Source organism: Caretta caretta, chromosome 2 (genome assembly GCF_965140235.1).
Source record: "Caretta caretta isolate rCarCar2 chromosome 2, rCarCar1.hap1, whole genome shotgun sequence".
In the NCBI taxonomy this organism is placed as follows: Eukaryota; Metazoa; Chordata; order Testudines; family Cheloniidae; genus Caretta; species Caretta caretta.
In genome coordinates this window covers 146,263,484-146,287,774 of record NC_134207.1, presented here as the reverse complement: position 1 = coordinate 146,287,774, position 24,291 = coordinate 146,263,484, and the positions used below count along the sequence as shown (strand labels likewise).

The window sequence follows — 24,291 nt, the reverse complement described above, 5'->3', positions numbered from 1 at the left end:
TCACCCCTACCTGCACACTCACCTCTGCAAGTTCACCCCAACCCCCTGTGCTCCCAGCTGTTAGTGCACCCCAACCTGTTTGCACCCACACCTCTGCCAGGGCACCCCAACCACCCTGCACACCCAGCTCTGCTAGTGCACTGCAACCCAACCCACTGCAACCCCTGCTCTGCTAGTGCATCCCAAGCCGCTGCATTCCAACCTTCCTGCTCCTCCCAGTTTTGCCAGTGCACTGTAGCCCTTCATCCCAAGCTCCTTTAGGGGGCCTAAGTGTTTGAAGGAAAAAATTAGCCATGTGAATGCTTCCTAGGAGGGGAAAGGTAATTGGGGGCAGAGGAGAGGAAAAGGGAGGGGAGGAGAGAGAAGAGGGGTTTGGGGCTGCACTGAATCCCATCATCACACTGTGGGTGGACCCCGCAATACGGCAGTGAGTCTGAGCGGAGCTGCCCACAAAGGCAGCACCATCTGAGCTGGATCCAGCTCTAAAGTAGTCTGAGTGAGCACCAGTGCCCACTGCCTGGGGAGTGTGACTGCTGATGTGCTGGTGGGCTTCATTTTGCTGCTGACTGGAGCAAGGAATAGATGGGCTGCCCGTGCTACCGACTGGACAGTGAAATCTTTATTAAAATGAGCTCAGCACTGTGATCATTGCTGTCCACAGTAAACTGTGGACCCACCCAAATTTCCACTCCTAGCTACATCACTGTTGTGTAGATGTGCAGTCTGGAATGTGACCCTGGGAGCCTTGCAGTGCCAATTAGAAAAGCCACAACATATTATAACTCTCATCAGGCCTGACACACACATTGCACCAACTCACTGTTGTCATAATCTGTATCTAAAAGGTGTTGTGTAAGGTATCATATGTAAAATGATAACACACTGGTCATTAATATTGTGTGATGTATATATAGGTGATGTATAAATAGTTATAGGTGTGTGCTGGAAATTCTTTCCTAAAATGTGTTTTGAGAGGCATTGCTTAAGCCCACCTGTCCTAGACAAAGGAACATTGTTTCAAAGATTTGACTGTGTCTCCAATGTAAATTAAGCAAGATGAGACCAAAGACAGTGAAAAACACATTTACAAATGAGGTAAACAAAGTCATCAGGGGAACAAGGGAGGGGTGATGACCCTTTAATAATCTTGATAGGGGATGGAGACTGTGTATCCCCAGGAAATTTTCCTGCCTCTTGAAACAGGGTCAGTGAGTTTTGGGAAGATACAAGCAGAGGCAAAAAACCATTATGTTATGCATCACTAGATGGATACCAGGGCCATAGCTCTTGTATTCTGAGAAACTTGGATGTTTCAGCAAAGAAGGTTGAAGTCTTTGGGAAATATGTGAGAAACCTAGACAAAGATTGTAACTTGCTGAGGTTAAGTTTGTCATTGGAAAGCGTGTTTTGTTTTTTCACTTGTAAACATAACTGTGTCTTCCGTTCATACCAATTATCACTTAAATATATGATCTTTGTTAATAAACTTATTCTTGTTTCATTACAAGACCATTTTAGTGCTGTGCATTTGACTGAAGAATAAAATCCTCAGTCCAATACCAGGTTGATGAATGTTCTGTCTCTTTGGAGACAGCAAACTTGATAACTTCTCTGAGGGTCCAGTAAGAGGGACTAGACATTGCAGAAAGATGTCTCTGGGAAATTCAGGAATTGGGATTCACTGTTATCTCTAAGGCAAGGTTTGGACTGGCAGAGTCCTGAGGAGTTTGCTAACAAGACAGATAAGCTGGTGTGTCAGCGGCCTCACTCTTAGCTTAGTAGCACAAGTTCACCCTTGCTGAGGCAGAGCGGTAACACACTGGCTCAGGGTTCTGGGTGTCCCAAGCAAAGAGTCACATGTAAGGATTACAGTGTGCATGCACCAATGAAGGGAAAAAATTAGAGGGTTTCTATATTGGCATTATATACTGTCCTGGGTAGTTTGAGGGAATGTGCCAATACCATTGTCCCTAGTGAACACCTGCACTGCATTTTCTCTTTTGAACCTGTACAGTAAAAAATTAATAACTCATGCTGCTTGCTACAAGTTGTATCTGTTATATTTTTTATATTATGGGGAGTGTACTGTGAACACAGCAGAACAGTCTTGGTCTTACCAAAATGTTTTTATATTGTGTGGGGAGGAGCTGCAGACAGAGGTATTTGTGTGTGTGGTTGGGTGGGGAGACAGGGAGAGGGGTTGCAGCTGCGGAGGGATTGGGCAATGGGGATGGATTATAGACAAGTCTTAGATTGGTAGTTTCAGAAAATCTGTATTTTACTAGCCCTTTTTTAGAGTGTGTAGGGGTGGGATGGCAAGTGGCTACTTCTGGTGTTGGGGCAGATCATTGTGGTGTTTTCAAAGACATGTAGTGCAGAGGTTTGATGGCTGAGGGAAAAGAAATATGTGCACGGCCAGGATTGCCAGTGTGTGGATTCTGGGTGATTCCTGGATCACAAGGTTGCAGAAGTTTGGGGGAGAGCAAAGAGTATACCATGACATGGGCATTGCTGACCACAGGCTGTTTTGGTTTGGTATGCAAATTGTGGGACATGATATGTACAACAGCCTAAATAACTACTAGCTACTACCAGCAGCACATCTTTTCCCAGTCAATAATGAGGAAATTCAATGGCAAAAAAGACAATAATGCAGAGTTAAGGCTATTGGTGATATGTTGTCCCCTTGCAGAACACGGAGTTGAGCATAATTCAAACTTCTGAAAAACAGGAAATGAAGAATTAAGGTTTCCCATGTAGGATCCAGTGTGCATTGTTTCAGTGTAGAATTGTGTATTCCACATAATTAGTAGGGCACAGGAGTTTTATTGGAAAGGGTATATTCAGTAGCAAGCTGGGACATAAGAGCAGTCTTAAGCGTTTATTATCTGCATGCACTCCAGGTAAAGTGCGTGTGGTTGGTGTCAGCTATACTGAATGGTGGAGGCAGTAGTGTCAGATCTGTGTGACAGTAGCTGTGATTTGTGATATGTGAAGATCTATGTTTTGTACCCTATTATGCATATGAGGAAAGGGAAGACGTTTATGTGTACCTCCAGGATGCATCATTTCTGTGCAGAATTGTATTGGTTACATCAATAGCAGGGCATAGGGCTTGCAAAGGATATTGTCAACAGTGAGGTGGAATACAAAAGGATTCTTATACTTTCATGATGGTTAAGTGAACGTGTAGGTTGAGATGGTACCCTCTGAGTATGTGTGAGGAGGCTGTAAAAGGCTTGTGAAGTGATCCTTAAATTGTATGTGTGTGATATTTTTTTCTGGGGAGTTGGCTAAGTGCTTGAGTGTGCACCAGCATTTGGAACCTCCTGAGTCTTAGACTGCTAAGGACCAGCGTGAGTATGTGTTATGTCAATATTAAGACATTTCTCAAAAAGGGTACAGAGAAGGTGGTAAGAGCAACTTTATCTCCCCCTTTTAATAGTGTTAGGTGGAATCCTGTTGGTGAAAGTGACTGGGCTGGAAAAGGAGGTGAAGATCTCATATATTCAGCAAAAGTCTGAGTTTTGCTCCATTCAGCATTCTGCAAGGGGGCAACATACCACTGAGCAACTTTACAATTCTGCATTAACATAGTTTTTGCCATTGAATTAATAATGTTATAATGTGTATAATGTGTGATATGGTAAATGAAGAATTTGCTAGAGAATAGACTATAGATTAAGTTAAATGAGAACAAATTCACTACAGAGAACCAATTCTACCCTTATTTTATTTCTTTCACATCTAGTATTTGTCTTCTTGGAAACCGTACATTGTCAAGACACAACGTTGATATTTGTGCCAAATCTATTGAGGTAAACAATGAAACAGTGACAACGAAGCTGTGGAGTCTCTTCTGTGATAGTCCCTCACTTAATGCCACATGTGATGAATACTTTAACCTAAATAACGTGACAGAAATTCAAGGGATTCCTGGAATTGCTAGTGGAGTTCTAATTGGTAAGTCTGAAAACAGAGCCAGCTATGGGACACTAGACAGGGAAGACTCTAAGTTACTACAGAGAATTGTTTCCCAGGTGTCTGGGTGCTGGTTTTGCCCAGATGCTCAGGGTCTAACCGATCACCATATTTAGTATCAGGAAGGAATTTTCCTCTGGGTCGGCTTGGCAGAGTCCTTTGGGTCCTTTGCCTTCCTCTGCAGCATGGGACATGGGTCACTTGCAGGTTAAACTAGGGTGAATTTCTGTAACTGGAAATCTTTAAATCATGATTTGAGGACTTGAGTAATTCAGCGAGAGGTTGAGGTTATTGGTCTATTACAGGAGTGGGTGGGCGAGGTTCTATGGCCTGTAATGTGCAGGAGGTCAGACTAGGTGATCATGGTGGTCCCTTCTGGCCTTAAAGTCAATGTGCAGTTAAACTTTTAAATTTTTTGTATGGTATTAGTGTAGGCCATAACAGTTCTAACGTGCAGGGTGTAAGATGTCTATCATTGTTTCTGTAACTCATGTATCTGTAGACTGCTCCCTCCTATCACTGTATTTCAGCACTGTTTGGTTCTTAGAAATACTTCATTTTATGGTACGTGGACACTTGTTTAAGGGTAACTATTGTATCAAATAACAAAAAAGTTAAAGACAGGTTTCAGAGGAACAGCCGTGTTAGTCTGTATTCGCAAAAAGAAAAGGAGTACTTGTGGCACCTTAGAAAAAGTTAAAAATACCAATTAAAATGCAATGTAATTATAATAGTTAGCATTTTTGTACACTTAGTGCTTTACACCTTCAATATGCTGTACGTTCATTAATTCTCAAAACCCTACTATATGGTAGGGGTAATGGTTGGAAACAGTAAAATATAGAGTTTGTGACTTGTCCAAGGTCACATGGCAAGTCAGTGGCAGAACTGGGATGAAAACTCAGCAGTTTCTAGCTTCCGGTCACACATTTAGTTCAATAGACTTCTAACAGAATGTCAGGAAGCTCCTGTTGTCCCATTCTGTTAGCAGTTGTGGGAACCCTGCAGGCTAATTTCTGCTGTTCTACTGGATCTTTAGACTCCATCTGTATGTAAGAGGGGTGACAGTAGGCTTCCAGCAGAGATTGTTTCTAGGTTCTGGAAAAGAGAAGTCCTGAAGGAAGGAACCTTTAAGAGCTGCCAAGCCAGGGGGAAAGCATATGATTTGGGGTTCAGGTAGTGTGGGTTTTGAAATTGTTTAATGAACAATTCCCAAGGAAGCATTAATTCTTGATTCTACAAGTACGTAATTTTTTTTAAGTCGGTGGGGACTCCAGCAACTTACTACTTCTGTCAAAATTCAGTAAAAGATTTCAAGAAGGATCCAATATAAAATGTATATGCACTTACAATGATCATTCTTCAATTCCAAACCCTTATATTCCATCACTCTGAACTTCCTTAAAATGTTTTCTTTGTGGCTGTAATTTTTCTTGTGAGAAATGTGTTAGGCTTTTTATTTGTGTTTTGTAGTACATCATATGAATATCTGCTAGTTTTCTGAATGCATATATTTAAAATTATATTTATTCTGGTAACATTTTACAATATGCTCAGAAAAGTTTAAAGCAGCTTTTATTTTGGTACAGACTAATATAATTTCATTTTGAAATAAAAATTTTCTAATGGTTCAGGTTAGCATACTATGTCCATAAGGTTGTTTTCCTTAACTTCAAAAAAAAAAAAAATATTGTACTTTGGCTCTATGCCATGAGGCCTTCCATCATTATGTACTTTTCTGATGGGTAGCCACTCCCATATTACAAGCATCAGCTAATCTTTGGGATTGGATGTCCATAAATCACAGATTGGTCATTTAGAAAGATATGTAGAGTTCCAAAGGCTTTGCATTTTCCTTTTTGTGTAGTATAGGAAAACATATTTTTATACAGTAAATAAATGAAACTGTTCTCTAGATAGAGATAAAAATAGGGCTTCATGCTTTTCTCCTTTTTTTGAGGAAGAATATAGTAAAAACTCACAAATAGGAAAACATGCTTTTAGGTAATGAATACAAATCTAATCAAATTAAATAAAAAACTTCAAAGTTTTAGTGACTGTAAAATAAAATATTTTTATTTCTTCAAGCAAATATTGCAAGAAACTGTTACATGAGTTAATCATATATATATATAACATTGGTGTTCTACATCCATTGTGAAATGTATTCCAAAAATTGCTCCTTTCAGAGTTATCCAATAAAATTTATTTATAGATAGATAAATAGAGATAAAAATAAAAATGCAGGGAGAAGGAAAAAAGCAGTGCACCCCACTGATTGTATATTATGCATAGCCTTTGATACTGATCATCCCCAAGTATTTTTCAAAGCAGCCAAATGTCTGCCCAGGTGTAACAGCCACAAAAATTAGCTGGCACTCATAGTATGGAGAGTGTCCACCTGTCAAAAAAAAAAAAAAAAAAAAAGCTGATAGAAGATACCATAGGGTTACTATTGCCTTTTTCCTAGTGTTTTAAGAAATGTTCCCAAAATGCCAAGAGTTTTATACCCAGCGAGGTCACCCAATTCATAAGAGTAGATCTTTGTTTAAATTACAAGTAATGTTGTATGCTTTGTTGTTATATAAAAATAAATGAGATAAAAATTGTAGTATGTCTACACTACAGAAAGAGAGCTACTGTCCTGTAGCATCATACTGTTGATTCTTCCTGTGTCAACGAAAGGGGGTTTTCTGTCAAAGTAATCAATCCATCTCTTTGAGAACCAGTAGCTAGGTCGATGGAAGAATTCTTCTATCAACCTAGCTGTCTCTACCATGAAGGTTAGATCAACCTAATTACACCACATAAGACATGGAATTTTTCACAGCTGTGAGTGATGGAGCTAGGTTGATCTTATTTTTAGGTCACTTTTGTTTGGATAGCTCTCATTTATTAGGTGTTTGTACAGCTCTCACTTATTTCCTTACAGATAACCTGTGGAGTGCCTATACAGACAAAGGATCAATTGTTGAAAAAAAGGGTCAGCCATCAGTTACTGGAACAGAAGAGACAAAAGTTGGAGGACTCCCATATGTTTTTACAGACATTATGACCTACTTCACAATGCTAGTAGGGATTTATTTCCCATCTGTGACAGGTAAATACAGTGGTTTTGCATGAAGAGATATTGCTGTTGTTAACTGTCATTTTATTGTTGGCACTGCACTTCCCCAATTTTGGTTAAAAAGTATTATGGCTAAGTTATTTAATTATAATGTCAGAGTACAGGGGAGGCACAGTCTACCTTGTTATTTCAGTGGACTACAGTCTGAGGCAGAAACCATTTAAAGGAGCATTTCCTAATTTTTTGAAAGCTGAGTTCCCTTCAAGAAAATGAAACCAATTGTCTCTTCCCAGGGCTTCATGCATTGCTAAAGGCCTAAGCAAAAGAAGTGCTAACTCAAAGATTGTGCATATCTTCATAATATAATTTTCTCTTTCTTGAAGTGAATGGGGCAGTTTACCCATCTGAGCTACTGTTCCAGGTTTTCTGCAAACTTAGGCTGACATCTTTTTATCAGCTTACATTTTCAAGGTTCTCTTTTCAACTGGAAGAAGGTGAAGACATCTAGAGGCTTACTGTCACAGAAGTGCAGCTAGTCTCGCAACCATCCCCTTCCTGGTCTTGATAGATTTATATGGAGCTAGTTTGATTCATAGAATCATAGAATATCAGAGTTGGAAGGGACCTCAGGAGGTCATCTAGCGAAGTCCAACCCCCTGCTCAAAGCAGGACCAATCCACAAGTAAATCATCCCAGCCAGGGCTTTGTCAAGCCTGACCTTAAAAAACTCTAAGGAAGGAGATTTCACCACCTCCCTAGGTAACACATTCCAGTGCTTCACCACCCTCCTAGTGAAAAAGTTTTTCCTAATATCCAACCTAAACCTCCCCACTGCAACTTGAGACCATTACTCCTCATTCTGTCATCTGCTACCACTGAGAACAGTCTAGATCCATCCTCTTCGGAACCCCCTTTCAGGTAGTTGAAAGCAGCTATCAAATCCCCTCTCAGTCTTCTCTTACGCAGACTAAATAATCCCAGTTCCCTCAGCCTCTCCTCATAAGTCATGTGCTCCAGCGCCCTAATCATTTTTGTTGCCCTCTGCTGGACGCTTTCCAATTTTTCCACATCCTTCTTGTAGTGTGGGGCCCAAAACTGGACAGGCCTCACCAATGCCGAATAGATGGGAATGATCATGTCCCTCGATCTGCTGGCAGTGCTCCTACTTATACAGCCCAAAATGCCATAAGCCTCCTTGGCAACAAGGGTACACTGTTGACTCATATCCAGCTTCTTGTCCACTGTAATCCCTAAATCCTTTTCTTCAGAACTGCTGCCTAGCCACTTGGTCCCTAGTCTGTAGCAGTGCATGGGATTCTTCCATCCTAAGTGCAGGACTCTGCACTTGTCCTTATTGAACCTCATCAGATTTCTTTTAGCCCAATCCTCTAATTTCTCTAGGTCCCTCTGTATCCTATCCCTACCCTCCAGCGTATCTACCTCTCCTCCCAGTTTAGGGTCATCTTCAAACTTGCTGAGGGTGCAATCCACTCCATCCTCCAGATCATTAATGAAGATATTGAACAAAACCGGCCCCAGGATCGGCCCTTGGGGCACTAAGCTTGAAACCAGCTGCCAATTAGACATGGAGCCATTGATCACCACCCGTTGAGCTCAACGATCTAGCCAGCTTTCTATCTACCTTATAGTCCATTCATCCAGCCCATACTTCTTTAACTTGCTGGCAAGACTACGTGGGAGACCATGTCAAAAGCTTTGCTAAAGTCAAGGAACACCACGTCCACCGTTTTCCCCTCATCCACAGAGCCAGTTACCTCGTCATAGAAGGCAATTAGATTAGTCAGGCATGACTTGCCCTTGGTGAATCCATGCTGACTGTTCCTGATCACTTTCCTCTCCTCTAAGTGCTTCAAAATTGATTCCTTGAGGACCTGCTCCATAATTTTTCCAGGGACTGAGGTGAGGCTGACAGGCCTATAGTTCCCCGGATCCTCCTTCTTCCCTTTTTTAAAGATGGGTACTACCTTGGCCTTTTTCCAATTATCCAGGACCTCCCCTGATCGGCATGAGTTTTCAAAGATAATGGCCAATGGCTCTGCAATCACATCAGCCAACTCCTCTAGCACTGTAGGATGGAGTGCATCCGGCCCCATGGACTTGTGCACGTCCAGCTTTTCTAAATAGTCCTGAACTACTTTTTTCTCCACAGAGGTCTGGTCACCTCCTCCCCATACTGTGCTGCCCAGTTCAGTTGTCTGGGAGCTGACGTTGTTCATGAAGACAGAGGCAAAAAAGCATTAAGTACATTAGCTTTTTCCACATCCTCTGTCACTAGGTTGCCTCCCTCATTCAGTAAGGGGCCCACACTTTCCTTGACCACCTTCTTGTTGCTAACATACCTGTAGAAAGCCTTCTTGTTACTCTTAACATCCCTTGCTAGCTGCAACTCCAGGTGTGATTTTGCCTTCCTGATTTCACTCCTGCATGCCTGAGCAATAATTTTATACTCCTCCATGGTCATTTGTGCAATCTTCCACTTCTTGGAAGCTTCTTTTTTGTGTTTAAGATCAGCAAGGATTTCACTGTTAAGCCAAGCTGGTCACCTGCCTTATTTACTATTTTTTCTATACATCAGGATGGTTTGTTCCTGCAACCTCAGTAAGGATTCTTTAAAATACAGCCAGCTCTCCTCGACTCCTTTCCCCCTCATGTTATTCTCCTAGGGGATCCTGCCTATCAGTTCCCTGAGGGAGTCAAAGTCTGCTTTTCTGAAGCCCAGGGTTCGTATTCTGCTGCTCTCCTTTCTTCCTTGTGTCAGGATCCTGAACTCGACCATCTCATGGTCACTGCCTCCCAGGTTCCCATCCACTTTTGCTTCCCCTACTAATTCTTCCCGGTTTGTGAGCAGCAGGTCAAGAAGAGCTGTGCCCCTAGTTGAAACACCTTGAGGGGAATTGGGCAGGGTTTCCCCTGCCCCCATTCCTAACTCAGTCATTTGCATTTTGACGGATCACCTGACTGTTGTGAGCTTTCTTAGGTAACAGAAGGGGATACTTCCTAAAATATTTCCCAGTAAAATATCAGAAAGAATGTTGTCTAACATTCCCACTGCTAGCATCCCCAAACTCTCTTGGGTCTTTACAGAGATTTCGGATAGAGGTGGGGAAAATGGTTTTACCCTTGGCATTTTATCCACATCTAGCTGCCTCCCAGGTTCTAGTGTGGTTTTATCTCATGTGGTTTGACTAGGATATGGGCAGTGTGCTGTGTTCCTCCATCCCTGGAATATCTGCCCAGTAACTTTCATCCCCACTGGGGATCTGGTGTTTCTGTACCCATAAGGTACAGCACAGTATATGTACTTGTCTTTTTGTTCTGTTTATACAGCACCTAGTCCAGTGGATCCTTGTCTGTGACTTAGGTTTCCTAGGTTATGATAATACAAATAATAAATAATAATATGTACTGGTGCCTGAGGAGTGAAGTCAGCAGCATGTACGTTGTACACCCCAGTTGAACTGGCTGTGTAATTTCTCCCCCTCCAGAGGCTGAACAATAGAGTAACTCTCTACTTTTGAAGTTCAAGCAGGGCCCCCCCTCCACCCCGCTCAGTGTACAGACTGGGTAATTCCAGGGGAGATAAACCAGTGTATGACAGAGATGATGCCACTTCTCCCCACTCCTCTGAGATCCCTCTGGGATGGTATCCTGCTGCAGTAGGTTCTCACCCCTGAATGGGTGATTCTGCTTGCCTCATCCCTCTAATGTTTCCTATCAGCCCAAGGCATCTGTCTATGTATTCATGAGCCAGTTTACTGTCTGTGAACACATCTCAGGGCTTTCAGTCTATTAACCAGGATTTTAGGGCATATAGGTACAAGGTGTAAAACTGCTCAAGTCCCATTAGCTCATAGACCTTCTGAACAGTTTTCTTGCCCCAACCACTACTCCATTTTATTATGTAATCCCTAATTTGTGTTTCAACTTCAGAAGACTAGTTTTTATCACACTTTTTCTGAACCCCCTGATATTTCCTTCTGTACAATTTGTGTGACAGTTCAAATTTCTCAAGCAAGGCAAGTTTAAACTGAACAAATGTTCTGTAGTCCACATAATGGAATGCCAAATGTTTCCTTAGTTATATTAGTTTTTGGATTGTTGCTAAACATAAATATTGTATTTAAACTCTTTTTCATAAAGTAATCACTATTCATTGCTTTTATGGTATAAAATTTGGTTTTATTCTTTTTTTTTTTTAGGTATTATGGCAGGATCAAACAGATCTGGAGACCTTAGGGATGCTCAGAAATCTATTCCTACTGGAACAATTTTGGCTATTTCAACTACATCCTTTATCTGTATCCTTTGTGATGTGTTTTAATTATTTTCTTTCTTCCAGTGCACACTATTAAGGTGGAAGTGTACATGCCTTAGGATTTTCCTTTGAAATTTCACTGGGGAGTCATTCAAGTTTGCTGAGTTTAAAACTTAGCAGGAGCAAAACAGAACCTAAACTGAAAGAAATTCTAAATATTTTCTATTGATTTCCCAAATTCCAAATTAAAATTGATGCTATTGTGGTGGATAATGCAGGATCCTGAAACCACCCTGGTCTACCCAGTAAATTACCTTTATTTTGGCCTGATCAGTGTGGCCATTTGAAAATGTGATAGTGTATGAACTGCCAGAGAAAGAAACTAATGCTATACAGCATTACAAAATTAGGAATCCCAGAGTCTTCTTTTATGAAATGCCAAATTTTGTATCACTTGAAGTTACTTAAAATATGAGAAAATATTTATCCCTATGGTTGAGTGTGTACCCATAAATGATGTAATCTAATCTAATCTAACCTAATCTATGAAGTTGGTTATTTTCAGCACTACAGTGGGGTAAAGTATAGAATAAATACAGCACATCATAAAGAAATATTGGCAAAAGTCAGCTAATCCTTGATTAATCTTATTTTTGTGAGAAAGCTGGAAGAAGACAAAAAAAGTAATGTTCTGAAATTTTTTACAGATTCTTAGGTAAAGTGGAGTTTGATTCTTCTCCAAATTATACTACAGTATAATCTGTTTTTATCTTCCTTCATTCTCAATAATAGATCTATCCTGCATTGTATTGTTTGGTGCATGTATAGAAGGTGTGATATTAAGAGATAAGTATGTATATTTAATTTCCATCTTTATAAAGTGTACATGTTTTATGTATGCTCATAAATTTTGATTATTGGAATGAAAATATGTTTGAATAGGTTTTATTTTGGAAATTTAATTTAGATGGTGTGCGTTTATGCGACAGTTAACTTTGCTAAATTTCCTAATTTATACTATTCTTTTAATAAAAACAGACAAGTCAAAGTTGAAGAAGAAAAAATAATGAAAATATGCTAAGTACACACCTAGCCTTAATTATGCATGCTTATGTTTCTGAATACACTACCTGGGAGATCCACCTGAAAATCACAAAGTGTATTAGCTAATGCAGAACACAGAAGCTCACCTTTTGAGTAGCGCATGTTATTGGGACCATACTGCACCTGTGTTCTGTGCTGTGCACTGGCTGCCAGTTCCTGTCTTGCTGAAATTCGATTATAATTAGTACCTTTATAGACAGGTTTCAGAGTAGCAGCTGCGTTAGCCTGTATCCGCAAAAAGAAAAGGAGTACTTGTGGCACCTTAGAGACTAACCAATTTATTTGAGCATAAGCTTTCGTGAGCTACAGCTCACTTCTCACGAAAGCTTATGCTCAAATAAATTTGTTAGTCTCAAAGGTGCCATAAGTCCTCCTTACCTTTATAGAGTTGTAACAGATTGCTTGGAGGGCCACGTGGCCTAGTGTTTTGTATCTGACTTCCAGCCCTTTGTTTCCCTGGTCAAGGTGTGTCAGTCCTTCAGGCAGTGAGGGTAGGAGGAATTGGGCCCTCCCAATCCACTGACCCTGTGTGAGTTGACTCCTGAACAGGGGCACTGCAAGTAGGGAGTCTAAAGCCACTGTCCTGGGCTACTTTCTACCACCGTCCCTTCAGTTTGTGGAATGGCCTCTAGAGTTCAATTTACTGGGGTGGCTTGCCTCCCATGGCAGCCTCTCATGGATCTTGGGCAGCATCCTGCTGCAGTTCCTGGGCATGTAGCAGAGAATTTTCAGGGACTCAGTTGTATGTATGCACTGGCACCATGTGGTGTGCCTTTTTCTGCACATCCAGAGGTGACTTTTTTTCAAAGCTGTGTGCATATGTAGCTTCAAAATGAGGACTGACGCGCGTATCCCAGTGTCTGGGCATGCACAATTCAAAGATTTTGAAAACTGACTTCAATGCATAAGGCTTCTTGCTCTGTCTCTGCTGTTCCTGGCCCTTGCAGGCCTGAGAAGAAATAAGGTGGTCTTAGCTTTACCTTTTTTCTTTTCTCTGCCAACTGCTCTGGCAAGCCTGAAAATAAATGAAAAATAATAGGCTAGATACAATGCATTTTTACTAAATGAATTTTTACTAATAATCTTCAAACATTAAAAGTGACCTTCAAATTTTTTTAAAATAAGTTAATGCATACCACTTTTTAAAAAACTGGATGACATCTCACATTTCTTAAGACTCTCCTAAGCTCTCTCACCTTAATTGAACCCCCTGTGGACTCATGCATGGATCCATAGGCAAGACAATATCAATTATCTCAAGAAACTATTGGAACTAGATTTGACATCAGCTACTATGTTATGAAAGCACCTGGCTCCTAGTGCTGATTTTCTTTGCTCATTCTCCTGATAGACATCTTTCAAAAATTGCAGAGACTCAAGCAGCATGTCAGGCTAAAGGCATATGTATATAGTTGACTGGCTAATTCTAGTTGCCACCCCCTCAAGTTATCTGTCTTTACTCCCTCTGCCTGTACTTCAGAGAAAACCATCATAACATTACCACTTTTTCCTTAGCACTCCCTCCCACCTCCCATCACAATAACCCTCTCCTATCTGCTATTTTTCTTTAACCGGAACAGCTAATCTAACAACTGTTAGTGGAGGACAGCTTGCAGGCTGCCTCCATGCTTGCACATGCCCAAGTGTCTTAAGCATATCTAAACAATGTTAAAAATAGGCAGTTCACATCTATAACCAGGTTATGACACTACCTCACCCACTGAATTTTCTCATACATCATTTGATACTCATGCACTGTGTATGATCAACCATTTATTTTGAAAACAATATTCATATGTATCTCCTATTTGTGTCTCTGTATATATCTGCACGACAGGGTTTTCAACAGCACAGGCTTTTGAAAATCTGGCTTCTAGTATCATGGCTGTTATTCTCATTACATGGTAATTAGTTCAATACTACACACGATACAGAGCATATGAGTAAATATCTTGCTACTGGTATAAACAATGTAGTGCGCCCAGATAATATGGAAGTCATGTCTTGTAAAGACACATGTAGTAATAATGATTATTAAATCACAGTTGTGTTGTAAAATTTAGCTGCTCCATTCTTTAATAGTATAAGAAAGAGGATAAATCGGTTGGGTAAACCCAAACACAACCTGATTAATTTGTGGAGTATCATTTATTAAGTGCTAAAACAGACTTAGAAATGTGTATATTGAGCTATAAGAGAAGAATTATCACTTTAGCATCCACTGCTCTTTCTCATTAATTTATTTGATCTTTCCCCCAAGGTTTGGAGAAGCAGTTAATGGAAACCTAGTGATTGGTACGTTGGCGTGGCCTTCTCCATGGGTAATTGTAATTGGTTCATTCTTCTCTACATGTGGTGCTGGTCTACAGAGTCTTACTGGTGCACCCCGGCTGTTGCAGGCTATTGCAAGAGATGGCATAATACCATTTCTTCAAGTGAGCTACTTTTTTCAGTGTTTTAAATGCATTTACATTTAAATTGCATTTATATTGTTGACTAAAATATATTTTAATTATTTTTATTCCTGTTACCACTGCAGAGCCATGAAAGTGTGATGGTATGTCTATTCTGCAATCCAAGGTATAATTGCAGCTAGGGTAGACCTACCTATGCTAGCTTTACTTGTGCGAGCATTGCTAAAAATAGCAGCGTAGATATGGTGGTGCAAGCTTCAGCAATGCGAGTTGGTTCTCAGGATTATGAATGGGCTTGTAAAGCCTGCACTGAACTCCATGTCACCTCAACTACACTGCTATTTTTAGCAATGCTAGCACAGGTAAAGCTAATGGAGGTATGTTTACCTGACCTGCAGTCACACCTTGGATTGCAGTATAGACATACCTTGAGCTGAAGCTAGATTTTAATTGCATTTTTTAAAAAAGTAAATCAAGTTGCATTTGCAGAGCACACTCTACCCTTATGTATCTCTGTGCTGTTTTATTGTCTTTATTCTTCAAACAATCAAGTTGTGCACTATGAAACTGAGGCAGAATTGGGCCCACAGAAGTTTTTACGAGGGGAAATGCACAAGCCAGAAAATAACTAGCAACTTAACTTTCAGATTCCAGTTCAGGCACTTTTTATTTGTAAATAGAGTAAATTTGATGTGGACAGGGAACTACATGATACTGTTTTGGAGTCACTTATAGAAAAGGTTGAGAGCAACAATTTAAGTTCTTACTCATTCTGCAAATTATATAAATTAAAGTTATAACAGCTATTTCCCTGCTGTTCTGTCATTAGCTCTGAACTTCAAGGCCTGGTTGTGACTGAGATGAAGATTATGTAGCTTTTCTCTGAATTGGATAGTTTGGCAAGTGTAGAGTGTACAGTCTCCCAGGTATTCTAGTGCCTGGGCAAAATTGGGTGATGCATGAAAAGCCAGACCATCTTAAAGAGCTTGCAAAAACAGTAACCTCCCCATTGATGAAGCGGTATAAATCAAGTTATTAAGGTACTGCATATGCTTGGTCTCTTGCTGGGTGCATCTTTGTGCCTACACTTACATATAAAAGCAAAGGACGAAAAATGCCACCATCCAGAAAGACAATGCAAAGACTTTTGTAAGGCACTATACCTGGAATTAACTGAAAAAGCCTACCTAGAAGTGACAGCTGTTACAACACTCTGTGGGTGCCTGCTAAGGAATAGCAGAGAATGGCAGCTGCTGGCCAGACACCCAGCTCTGAAGGCAGCTTCGCTGCTGCCAGCAGCAGCGCAGAAGTAAGAGTGGCAATACATTATACCATGCCAATATTACTTCTGCGCTGCTGCTGGCAGCGGGACTGCCTTCAGATCTGGGTGCAAGGCCAGCAGCTGCGATTCTCCAGCAGGCCAGCCATTGCTTAAATTGTGCTAGGGCTTCTCCAGCACCTCATGCATTACAAATTAAGCTCTGCCCCCATTTCCCTCCTTACATGCTACATTCAGTATGCACTGTAGAGTTTCAAATTATGGATAAGTCACTATGCAAGCTTTTAGTCACTGACTACAGTGGAATGAGCAAATAACCCTATAGCAGCACAAGATAGTTCATCATCCCTGCCTCTTAGTCCAGCCAAAATAAATATTAAAAACTATTAAAAAAACCAGTAAATTAAAATTAAAATGAAAACATGGCTGCAGCAGAAGCAAAAATGTTAACTCAGTCATTTTCCTTTTATTCTGACAAATTCTCACTCTTTTGGACAAGACTGGAAAATGACTATTGTTAGGAGGCATAGAAAAATATTCAACAGTGGGTAGATACTTGATTGTTTTGGTTTCTATCTCTTAAGGATAGAATGGGCTGGGCTTGTTCTGAAAGTCAGTGCTGCTTTTTTTCTCATGAGACTTGGCAACGGCTGCTGTTGGCCGGCAGGGAGCTGAGCAGAGACAGGGCCAACCAGCAGCTCCTCCTAATTCCCCACATTATATAACTTGTCCAAGGGGATAGGAGCTGGTGTGAGCTCTAGAGAGGCATCATCTAGTGTATGATGGTGGCGGTAATGGGAGGAGTGGGGGAACAACCTTTGGGAGAGGAATTAGAGTGGGACAAAAAGAAAAGGAGTACTTGTGGCACCTTAGAGACTAACCAATTTATTTGAGCATGAGCTTTCGTGAGCTACAGCTCACTTCATCGGATGCATACTGTGGAAACTGCTGTAGCTCACAAAAGCTCATGCTCAAATAAATTGGTTAGTCTCTAAGGTGCCACAAGTACTCCTTTTCTTTTTGCGAATACAGACTAACACGGCTGTTACTCTGAAACCTGTTAGAGTGGGACAGGCTCAGTTAGGGGAATCTGAGGAGGGGACTGGGGCTGGGAAGAAGTTGTATGAAGAGAAGGGAGTTGGAGAGAGGTGTGGGGAACTTGTGGGTGAGGAGAAGGGAGCTAAGGAAGGAGGGACTTGGTGGAAGGAGCTGAATACTGGGGACACAGAGAGAATAGGGGCCAGGACAGGGAGAGGTGAGAGGTGAATCAAAGAGACAGATGGGGGGGGGCAAGAGAGAAATGTAATCATTTTGAGGAGTAAATAGAAAGGGGATATTTGGCAATGAGGGAACAAAGGGTGGGATGACTGCAGAGGTTTCACAGGAGGAGAGAATGGTCTTGAGGAAAGAGGAGACTGCAAACGGAGGGACATGAGAGTTGTCTGCAGGAGGATTAGAGAATTTGTAGATTGGGATGGGTTTCAAGGGAGATGTTTAGAGATGATGAAGTGTTTGGAGGTAGAGGGAAGAGAGCATGAAGAATTCACAGTGGTGCAAAGGTGTGAGGGAACATGAGACATTGAAATACGGCAAGAGATGTTTGAGGAAAATTAGGGTCTAGAAAGAGAATGAGAGTTTGAATGAAAGAGATGGAAGATTGAAGGGTCTCTATAGGGAAAAGGGAGGGATGGTTGTGGTATGGAGAATGAGAGTGAGGAGAAACTGGATGTTTAGAAAGAGAACAGGTGGAGGAAACATTGGGGTTTCAATCCTTATGGTGATGTGGAGAGAGGAGAAGGGAACATATACTGCTGTGTGTATTCTTTGGAACCTTGAGAGAAGACTTTGTCCCTGCTACCCCCAACAACTTTATGCGTAAAATTAGCTGAGTGGATCTGGCCATGAGCTCTCTCATATCCCATGTCTCAGCAACTGGGCTCCTTCTACTGATTTATGGTAGGGTTCTCTGTAGGTTCCCATGCTCTTTCTTTTGTTTCTTGTTTTCTTTTTTTAATGCAGTATCAAGAGACAGGCCTGTGATTAGAAATGTCATGTTGTTTCTCTTCCCCATCCCTGAAATTTTAATTTTGTATTATAAAAAAAAATAGTTTTCCTACGTCAAGTCTTAACTCATGTAAATTTTCTTATTTAATATATAAGAGAATCTGCTCATGCATGTGCATTTCAAATAACTTTAAAAATGGCTTTAACCAGTTTAAATTTGATGGGCTTTGTTAAAGTTGGTTTCCCTTTAGTATATTTTGAGAACTATATATTGAACAGATTTACTCATTTTACTGTATATTTTAATTGAATTAGGTATTTGGTCATGGAAAAGCAAATGGTGAACCAACCTGGGCATTACTTCTCACTGCTTGTATTTGTGAGATAGGAATTCTCATAGCTTCCCTGGATAGCGTAGCACCAATTCTTTCAATGTAAGTATGCATGTGAAACTTGACATTATTTTTTTAAAAGCTTAATATATTGTTGAAATTGAATAACTTAGTTATCAAGACTTTTTCTTGTCTTTGAAATACTTTTCAGATCATATTGTTAGTAAAGCTCACAGTTAACCTGAAGAGAATCTAGACTGACAAAATATGATAAAAGCCTTAGGCTAATGCTAAATTAAATCAATGCTTAACTGAAATAGACTTCTATATGTTATTTGACTTAGTACTGTAGACATTCCCATAAAAAAATTAACACTATCTGAAATCAACACAGACCATATTAAATGGACTCAAATCTAGCTAAATGAGAGATTACACAAACTAATTCTGATTATGGAGTTATCATCTAGTGGGGGAATTTCTAGTGAGATCCCACCGGGATCTGTTCTTGTCTTAATGCTATTGAATATTTTTACCAGTGATTTGGAAGAAAATATAAAATCATTGACGGTAAAGTTTGCAGATGCCAGAAAATAGGTGAAATGGTAAATAATGCCGGGGACAAGTCAGTTCTACAGAGCAGGGTGGGTCACATTGGCTAGGTGGGCTCACTTGAACAAAATTTATTTTAGTCCATCTAAATAAAAGATCTTACATCTGGGAACCAAGAATGTAGGTAACATTTATAGAATAGAAGACTGTTTTGACAAGCAGTGACTCTGAAAAGGACTTAAAGGTTATGGTGGATAACCCTATATGATACAGCAATAGTAATAGTAAAATACAGTAACAGTAAATGCAATACTTTCATAGACTGCTAGGCCAGAAGGGATCACTGTGATCATCCAGTCTAATCTCCTGGACAGCAGAGACCATAGAACTGTCCCAAAATAATTCCTAGCAAGTATCTTTTAGATAAACATTCAATCTAGATTTAAAAATTGTCAGTGATAGAGAATGTACCACAACCCTTGGTGAGTTGTTCCAATTGTTACTCTCACTGTCAAAAGTGTACACCTTATTTCTAGTCTAAATTTGTTTAGCTTCAACTTCCAGCCATTGGATCATGTTATATTTTTCTTGGCTAGATTGAAGAGTCCATTATTAAATATTTGTTCCCCATATAATGTGGGTACTTATAAATTGTAATCAAGTTAACCCTTAACCATCTCTTTGCTAAATTAAATAGATTGAACTCCTTGAGACTATCACTTAAAGGCATGTTTTCTAATCCTTTAATCATTCTCCTGGCTCTTCTCTGAACCCTCTCCAATTTATCAACATCTGCATTGAATTGTGGACACCAGAACTGGACACAATATTCCAGCCAGTGGTCACATGCCAAATGCAGAGATAATATTAACCTCTCTATTGCTGCTCAAGATTCCCCTGTTTATGCATCCCAGGATAGCATTAGTGTTATACTTAGAAGCACATGGAACCTTTTTAAATGGGATAAGTCCCATGGCAATACACCCTTCTTTTATAGTAATAAGTTCCCATACAAGCCTATGGACCTTGCTGTGTCACACTGGAGCTGTCAATCACAAGGTATTCAAGGTTGTTCTTAATTAGCGTTATTTTGAGTTGTTACTAGGAGGATCCACAGCTGTTTCTTATCTTGTCCCTCTGGCTCAACTTCTTATCTTGTCCTTGGGGTGTATGCCTTTGCTTAGGGTCATCCATCCCAGTGATTCTGGTAATAAAGTTTGTGCCTCTCGACTCCTCCACTCCCCTCTTGACTATTCAGCCCAGCTGTCTCTTCTCAGTTAATCAGTATACCATACATTCTTCACTCACACACCAAACAGGATATAATGCAATAATTACAGCCATAAAACTTCTATCCTTCTAAGAACAATCATTAGCATAATCAGCAAAGAATAAACTCAGAACAATTTCTTCTTACTAATTCAAAGCTAGCAAAATGGAGGACAATTTACTTGAGACAATTTCTCCCCATTAGACTTTTGGCCTACATTAGCCCTTTTTGACCACAGTGTCACACTGGGAGCTCAAGTTCAGCTGATTATCCACCACAACCCCCAAATCTTTTTCAGAGTCACTGTTTCTCAGGATAGAGTCTCCCATCAAGTAAGAATGGCTTGTATTCTTTATTTCTTGGATAAGTAAGTAAGGAAACATGGTATAGATGTAGAGAGGTGGTATTACCTTTATATATGGTATAAGTGAGACCTTACTGGTATACTGTGTCCAGTTTTGATGTACACACTTCAGAAATGATGCTGACAATTGGAAATGGTTAAAAGAGCTGTCAATCCATCTATTGTGCTTGTATCACCCTAATTATTGTGGTATCTGAGTGCCTGACAGGGTATAATGTATCTTTCTAGTGTTATAGCTGTGCTAGTCCCAGGACATTAGAGAGGTGAGTGAGGTAATATCTTTTATTGGACCAACTTCTGTTGGTGAAAGAGACAAGCTTTTGAGCTACACAGAGCTCTTCAAACAATAAATCATAGGCTTAGAAGATAGTGATGTAACGTATGTTTAACTCAATAACTCATCCTGAAAACCTCTTTCATATTTCTTTCAATCAGGTTAGTTTCTCTAGTAATTTACCCACAGTATTGCAATAAGCAGCTGTTTTCCATACTTTTATATTTTAAAATATTGCTAATGTCAAATTACTTTCCTATTTTAAAGGTAATTCCAGTACCTTTGAATAAAATGTAATAAAATGTGGGGTGGTTTTACATTGACAGTAAGCTAGACTAAATCTTACAATATACCAGTGACCATAGCTATTGCATACAAAACTGTCTCTTGCCTTAAAACTTTAAGTATCAGGGGGTAGCCATGTTAGTCTGTATCCACAAAAACAACAAGGAGTCTGGTGGCACCTTAAAGACTGACAGATTTGTTTGGGCAAAAGCTTTCATGGGTAAAAAACTCACTTCTTCAGATGCAGCATGCTTATCCACGAAAACTTATGTCCAAATAAATCTGTTAGTCTTTAAAGTGCCACTGCACTCCTTGTTGTTTCTAAAACTTTAAGTGCATCAGTAGCATTTTTCTTTTTAAATTTTCTCCTATCTGCAGTGATATCTTTAACCAAAAGAATTATGTGTAAACAGTTACAAAAAAATGACTCATCATTGTCTAAGAAGGATGCTTAATTATTTGATCTGAACACTTTATGGGCACAGCTTTAATCTGGTGTTTGTCTATGTTTTAGAGAGGAGAAGGGAAATAAGAAGGGACATGCTAAAAGTGTGTGAAATAATGCAACAGGGAATGTAGACTGGGCATTTTTATTAATCTTTTCTAAAATACAAGGCCAAAGGGACAGTCAGTGAAATTAAAAGGATCTAAATTTAAAAGTAAAAAAAAAGAAATACTTTTTAACAAAACATATCACTTGTGGAACTTAGTCACTACAGTATAACATTCTACAAAGAGATTAGTAAAACTTTAAAAAGGATTAGAGTTTTATATGAATAACAAAAAGATGCCTTAAGTTACAATAGCAAAGATTTTTGATAAAAGTTTTATGAGGGATATAAACCCTGTTTCGTGTTTCAAGATATAAGCAAAATTCTAGCTGATTGGAGATAGGAAGAAGCTTTCCATGTTGATAGCTCATTCTTTGATTATCTACTGAAGTGTTTATTGCTTCTTCTTCTGAAACATCTGGTACTGACCTATCAGAGACTGGATAGTATATTAGAAGAATCACTATTCTGATCTGGCTTTGTAATTCCCATGTTCTGATACTAATCTGAACTTTCTGTAAATATATTTATTTATCCCTACTCTCTTGATAGATTTTGTATGTGAGACTGTAGAGTTCATTTCCCAGTTAAAAGATTTGTCTTTCTTTGCAGGTTTTTTCTAATGTGCTATATGTTTGTGAACTTGGCCTGTGCAGTGCAAACTCTTTTATGCACTCCAAACTGGAGACCTCGTTTCAAGTACTACCATTGGTAGGAAATCTTTTTACGTACACTTCTTATTTAGAAGAGCCAAATCTAATGGCTTAATTTTGGTTTGTATTTGTTGTTTGCTTTGCATTCATTGGACTCCGGTAGTAAAACTGTTTTCAACAATTTATCACAACATTAATACAAGATGAAAAATTACAGTAGAGGAGAGGGTTTGGAAAAATATTTTTTTCCCTGTTGATTTCAGTTAGTTCTAAGTTTGATGCAGATGGGAAGCAAGAGAGAAATAGTTATGAACAAGAACACACATAATGATAGTTGTAGTTAAAGGCACATAGGGATCTATTTCAGGAATGGGTGAGGTTCTGTGGACTGCAATGTTCAGGAGGTCAGACTAGACAATCACTTCTGACCTTAAAGTCTATGAGTCTATGAACATAACCTCTGTGCAGCCTTAATTCAGCCCCCTTAGTGAATCTATTATCATACAATCTTTAATTACACACTTACATACATAATTACATTTCTACAGGACCCATTGCTCTAGTCCTAAAAAAACCAGTTATCGGAGCACATGATTTTGCCATATAAATGATAGTTATTTTGGACTTAAAGTGCATTGTGTGGAATTCTGAAGTAGTATGCAAATTCCCAGCAAATATCTGTGAAACTCACTGACAACGTGCGTGCTTCAACCCCCTCTAGTTCTGGTCGACAAAGAGGATGACAGCCTACTGCTGCTACTACTGCTGTTAGTTACTTCATTAGCTCAAGGGGCAGAGGTCTGTGCTATAGATGTTAAGGTTCCAACTGTGCTGAAGGCTCACGTCAGTGTCAATATTATTTCACGTGATTCAATTTTTTCCCCCGTTTTCTTTTTAAAAAATCTATGAAATCACATACAGAAAACTATGATAAAAATAAAAAGAAAAGGAGTACTTGTGGCACCTTAGAGAAGTAAGCTGTAGCTCACAAAATCTTATGCTCAAATAAATTTGTTAGTCTCTAAGGTGCCACAAGTACTCCTTTTCTTTTTGCGAATACAGACTAACACGGCTGCTACTCTGAAACCTATGATAAAAATGTTAAGGTTGCAAAGCCAAGTTCTCAAAAGTTAGGAAATGTCAGAATTAAGTTCGCATTTTATAGATGAGGAAACATGCAAAATTAGTTGCCTATGGCCATACCTGAGTCAGTGACAGAACCAGGATTAGACAGAAGGCTTATTGACTCCCAACTCTGTGCACTTTCTTCCAAACCACACTCTTGTTACTATCCGTGTTATTGTGTATCTACAATTTCCATTGGCTATAGTTGCAGTCATGAGTGCTCACTGCTTCTGAAAAATCAGGTCCAAGATGTCTGAAGTTGGGCACTCCAAAAAAAACAACAACAACAAAAAAAATGAGAACACAATTAGTAGCAACCCATGAAAGCAATGAAGAAATTAGAGCTTCTGTGAAAAAGGTGATAAGAATCTTTTAAATATGGAAAGTGTTAGGCAAGTTAATGATTTAATTAGTGTTGATGTGACACGCAGGAGTGCTATAAAGAGACTTATTTCTTTTTTTAAATTTCCTGTTCCCAATCATCTGATATGGATCAGGATTACCCTGTCATGTGGCGGGGTCATCTCACTGTCCCCAGTGGCACTATTACACATCTTCTCTTTCATTTGAAAAGCAAAAGCAAACATGACATCATAACTGAAAAAAAAAGCCTTGCTGCAAACTAATAGAGCCAACATCCTAATTTTTTATAAAATGTAAACAGATTATATGACACCGTACCTTCCCCCTAACCCTTTCAGCCCCCAAAACATCAATCAACTACTAAATTTTAGTACTGCAGCACTGTCACTTGAGCTAA

General features: G+C 39.6%; 1 protein-coding gene across 4 annotated transcripts in view; it reads left to right on the top strand.

The window, feature by feature from the left end:
- The window catches only part of SLC12A7 (solute carrier family 12 member 7), a 339,376-nt gene that overhangs the window by 219,604 nt on the left and 95,481 nt on the right, over window positions 1-24,291 (top strand). For all 4 annotated transcript variants that reach the window (XM_048839506.2, XM_048839505.2, XM_075125474.1 and 1 more), the window contains 7 exons: window positions 3,752-3,963; window positions 6,914-7,081; window positions 11,269-11,367; window positions 12,117-12,174; window positions 14,689-14,863; window positions 18,441-18,559; window positions 22,366-22,464. In XM_048839506.2, the coding sequence (XP_048695463.2) occupies window positions 3,752-3,963; window positions 6,914-7,081; window positions 11,269-11,367; window positions 12,117-12,174; window positions 14,689-14,863; window positions 18,441-18,559; window positions 22,366-22,464 (930 nt within the window). The remainder of the gene's footprint in view (window positions 1-3,751; window positions 3,964-6,913; window positions 7,082-11,268; window positions 11,368-12,116; window positions 12,175-14,688; window positions 14,864-18,440; window positions 18,560-22,365; window positions 22,465-24,291) is intronic.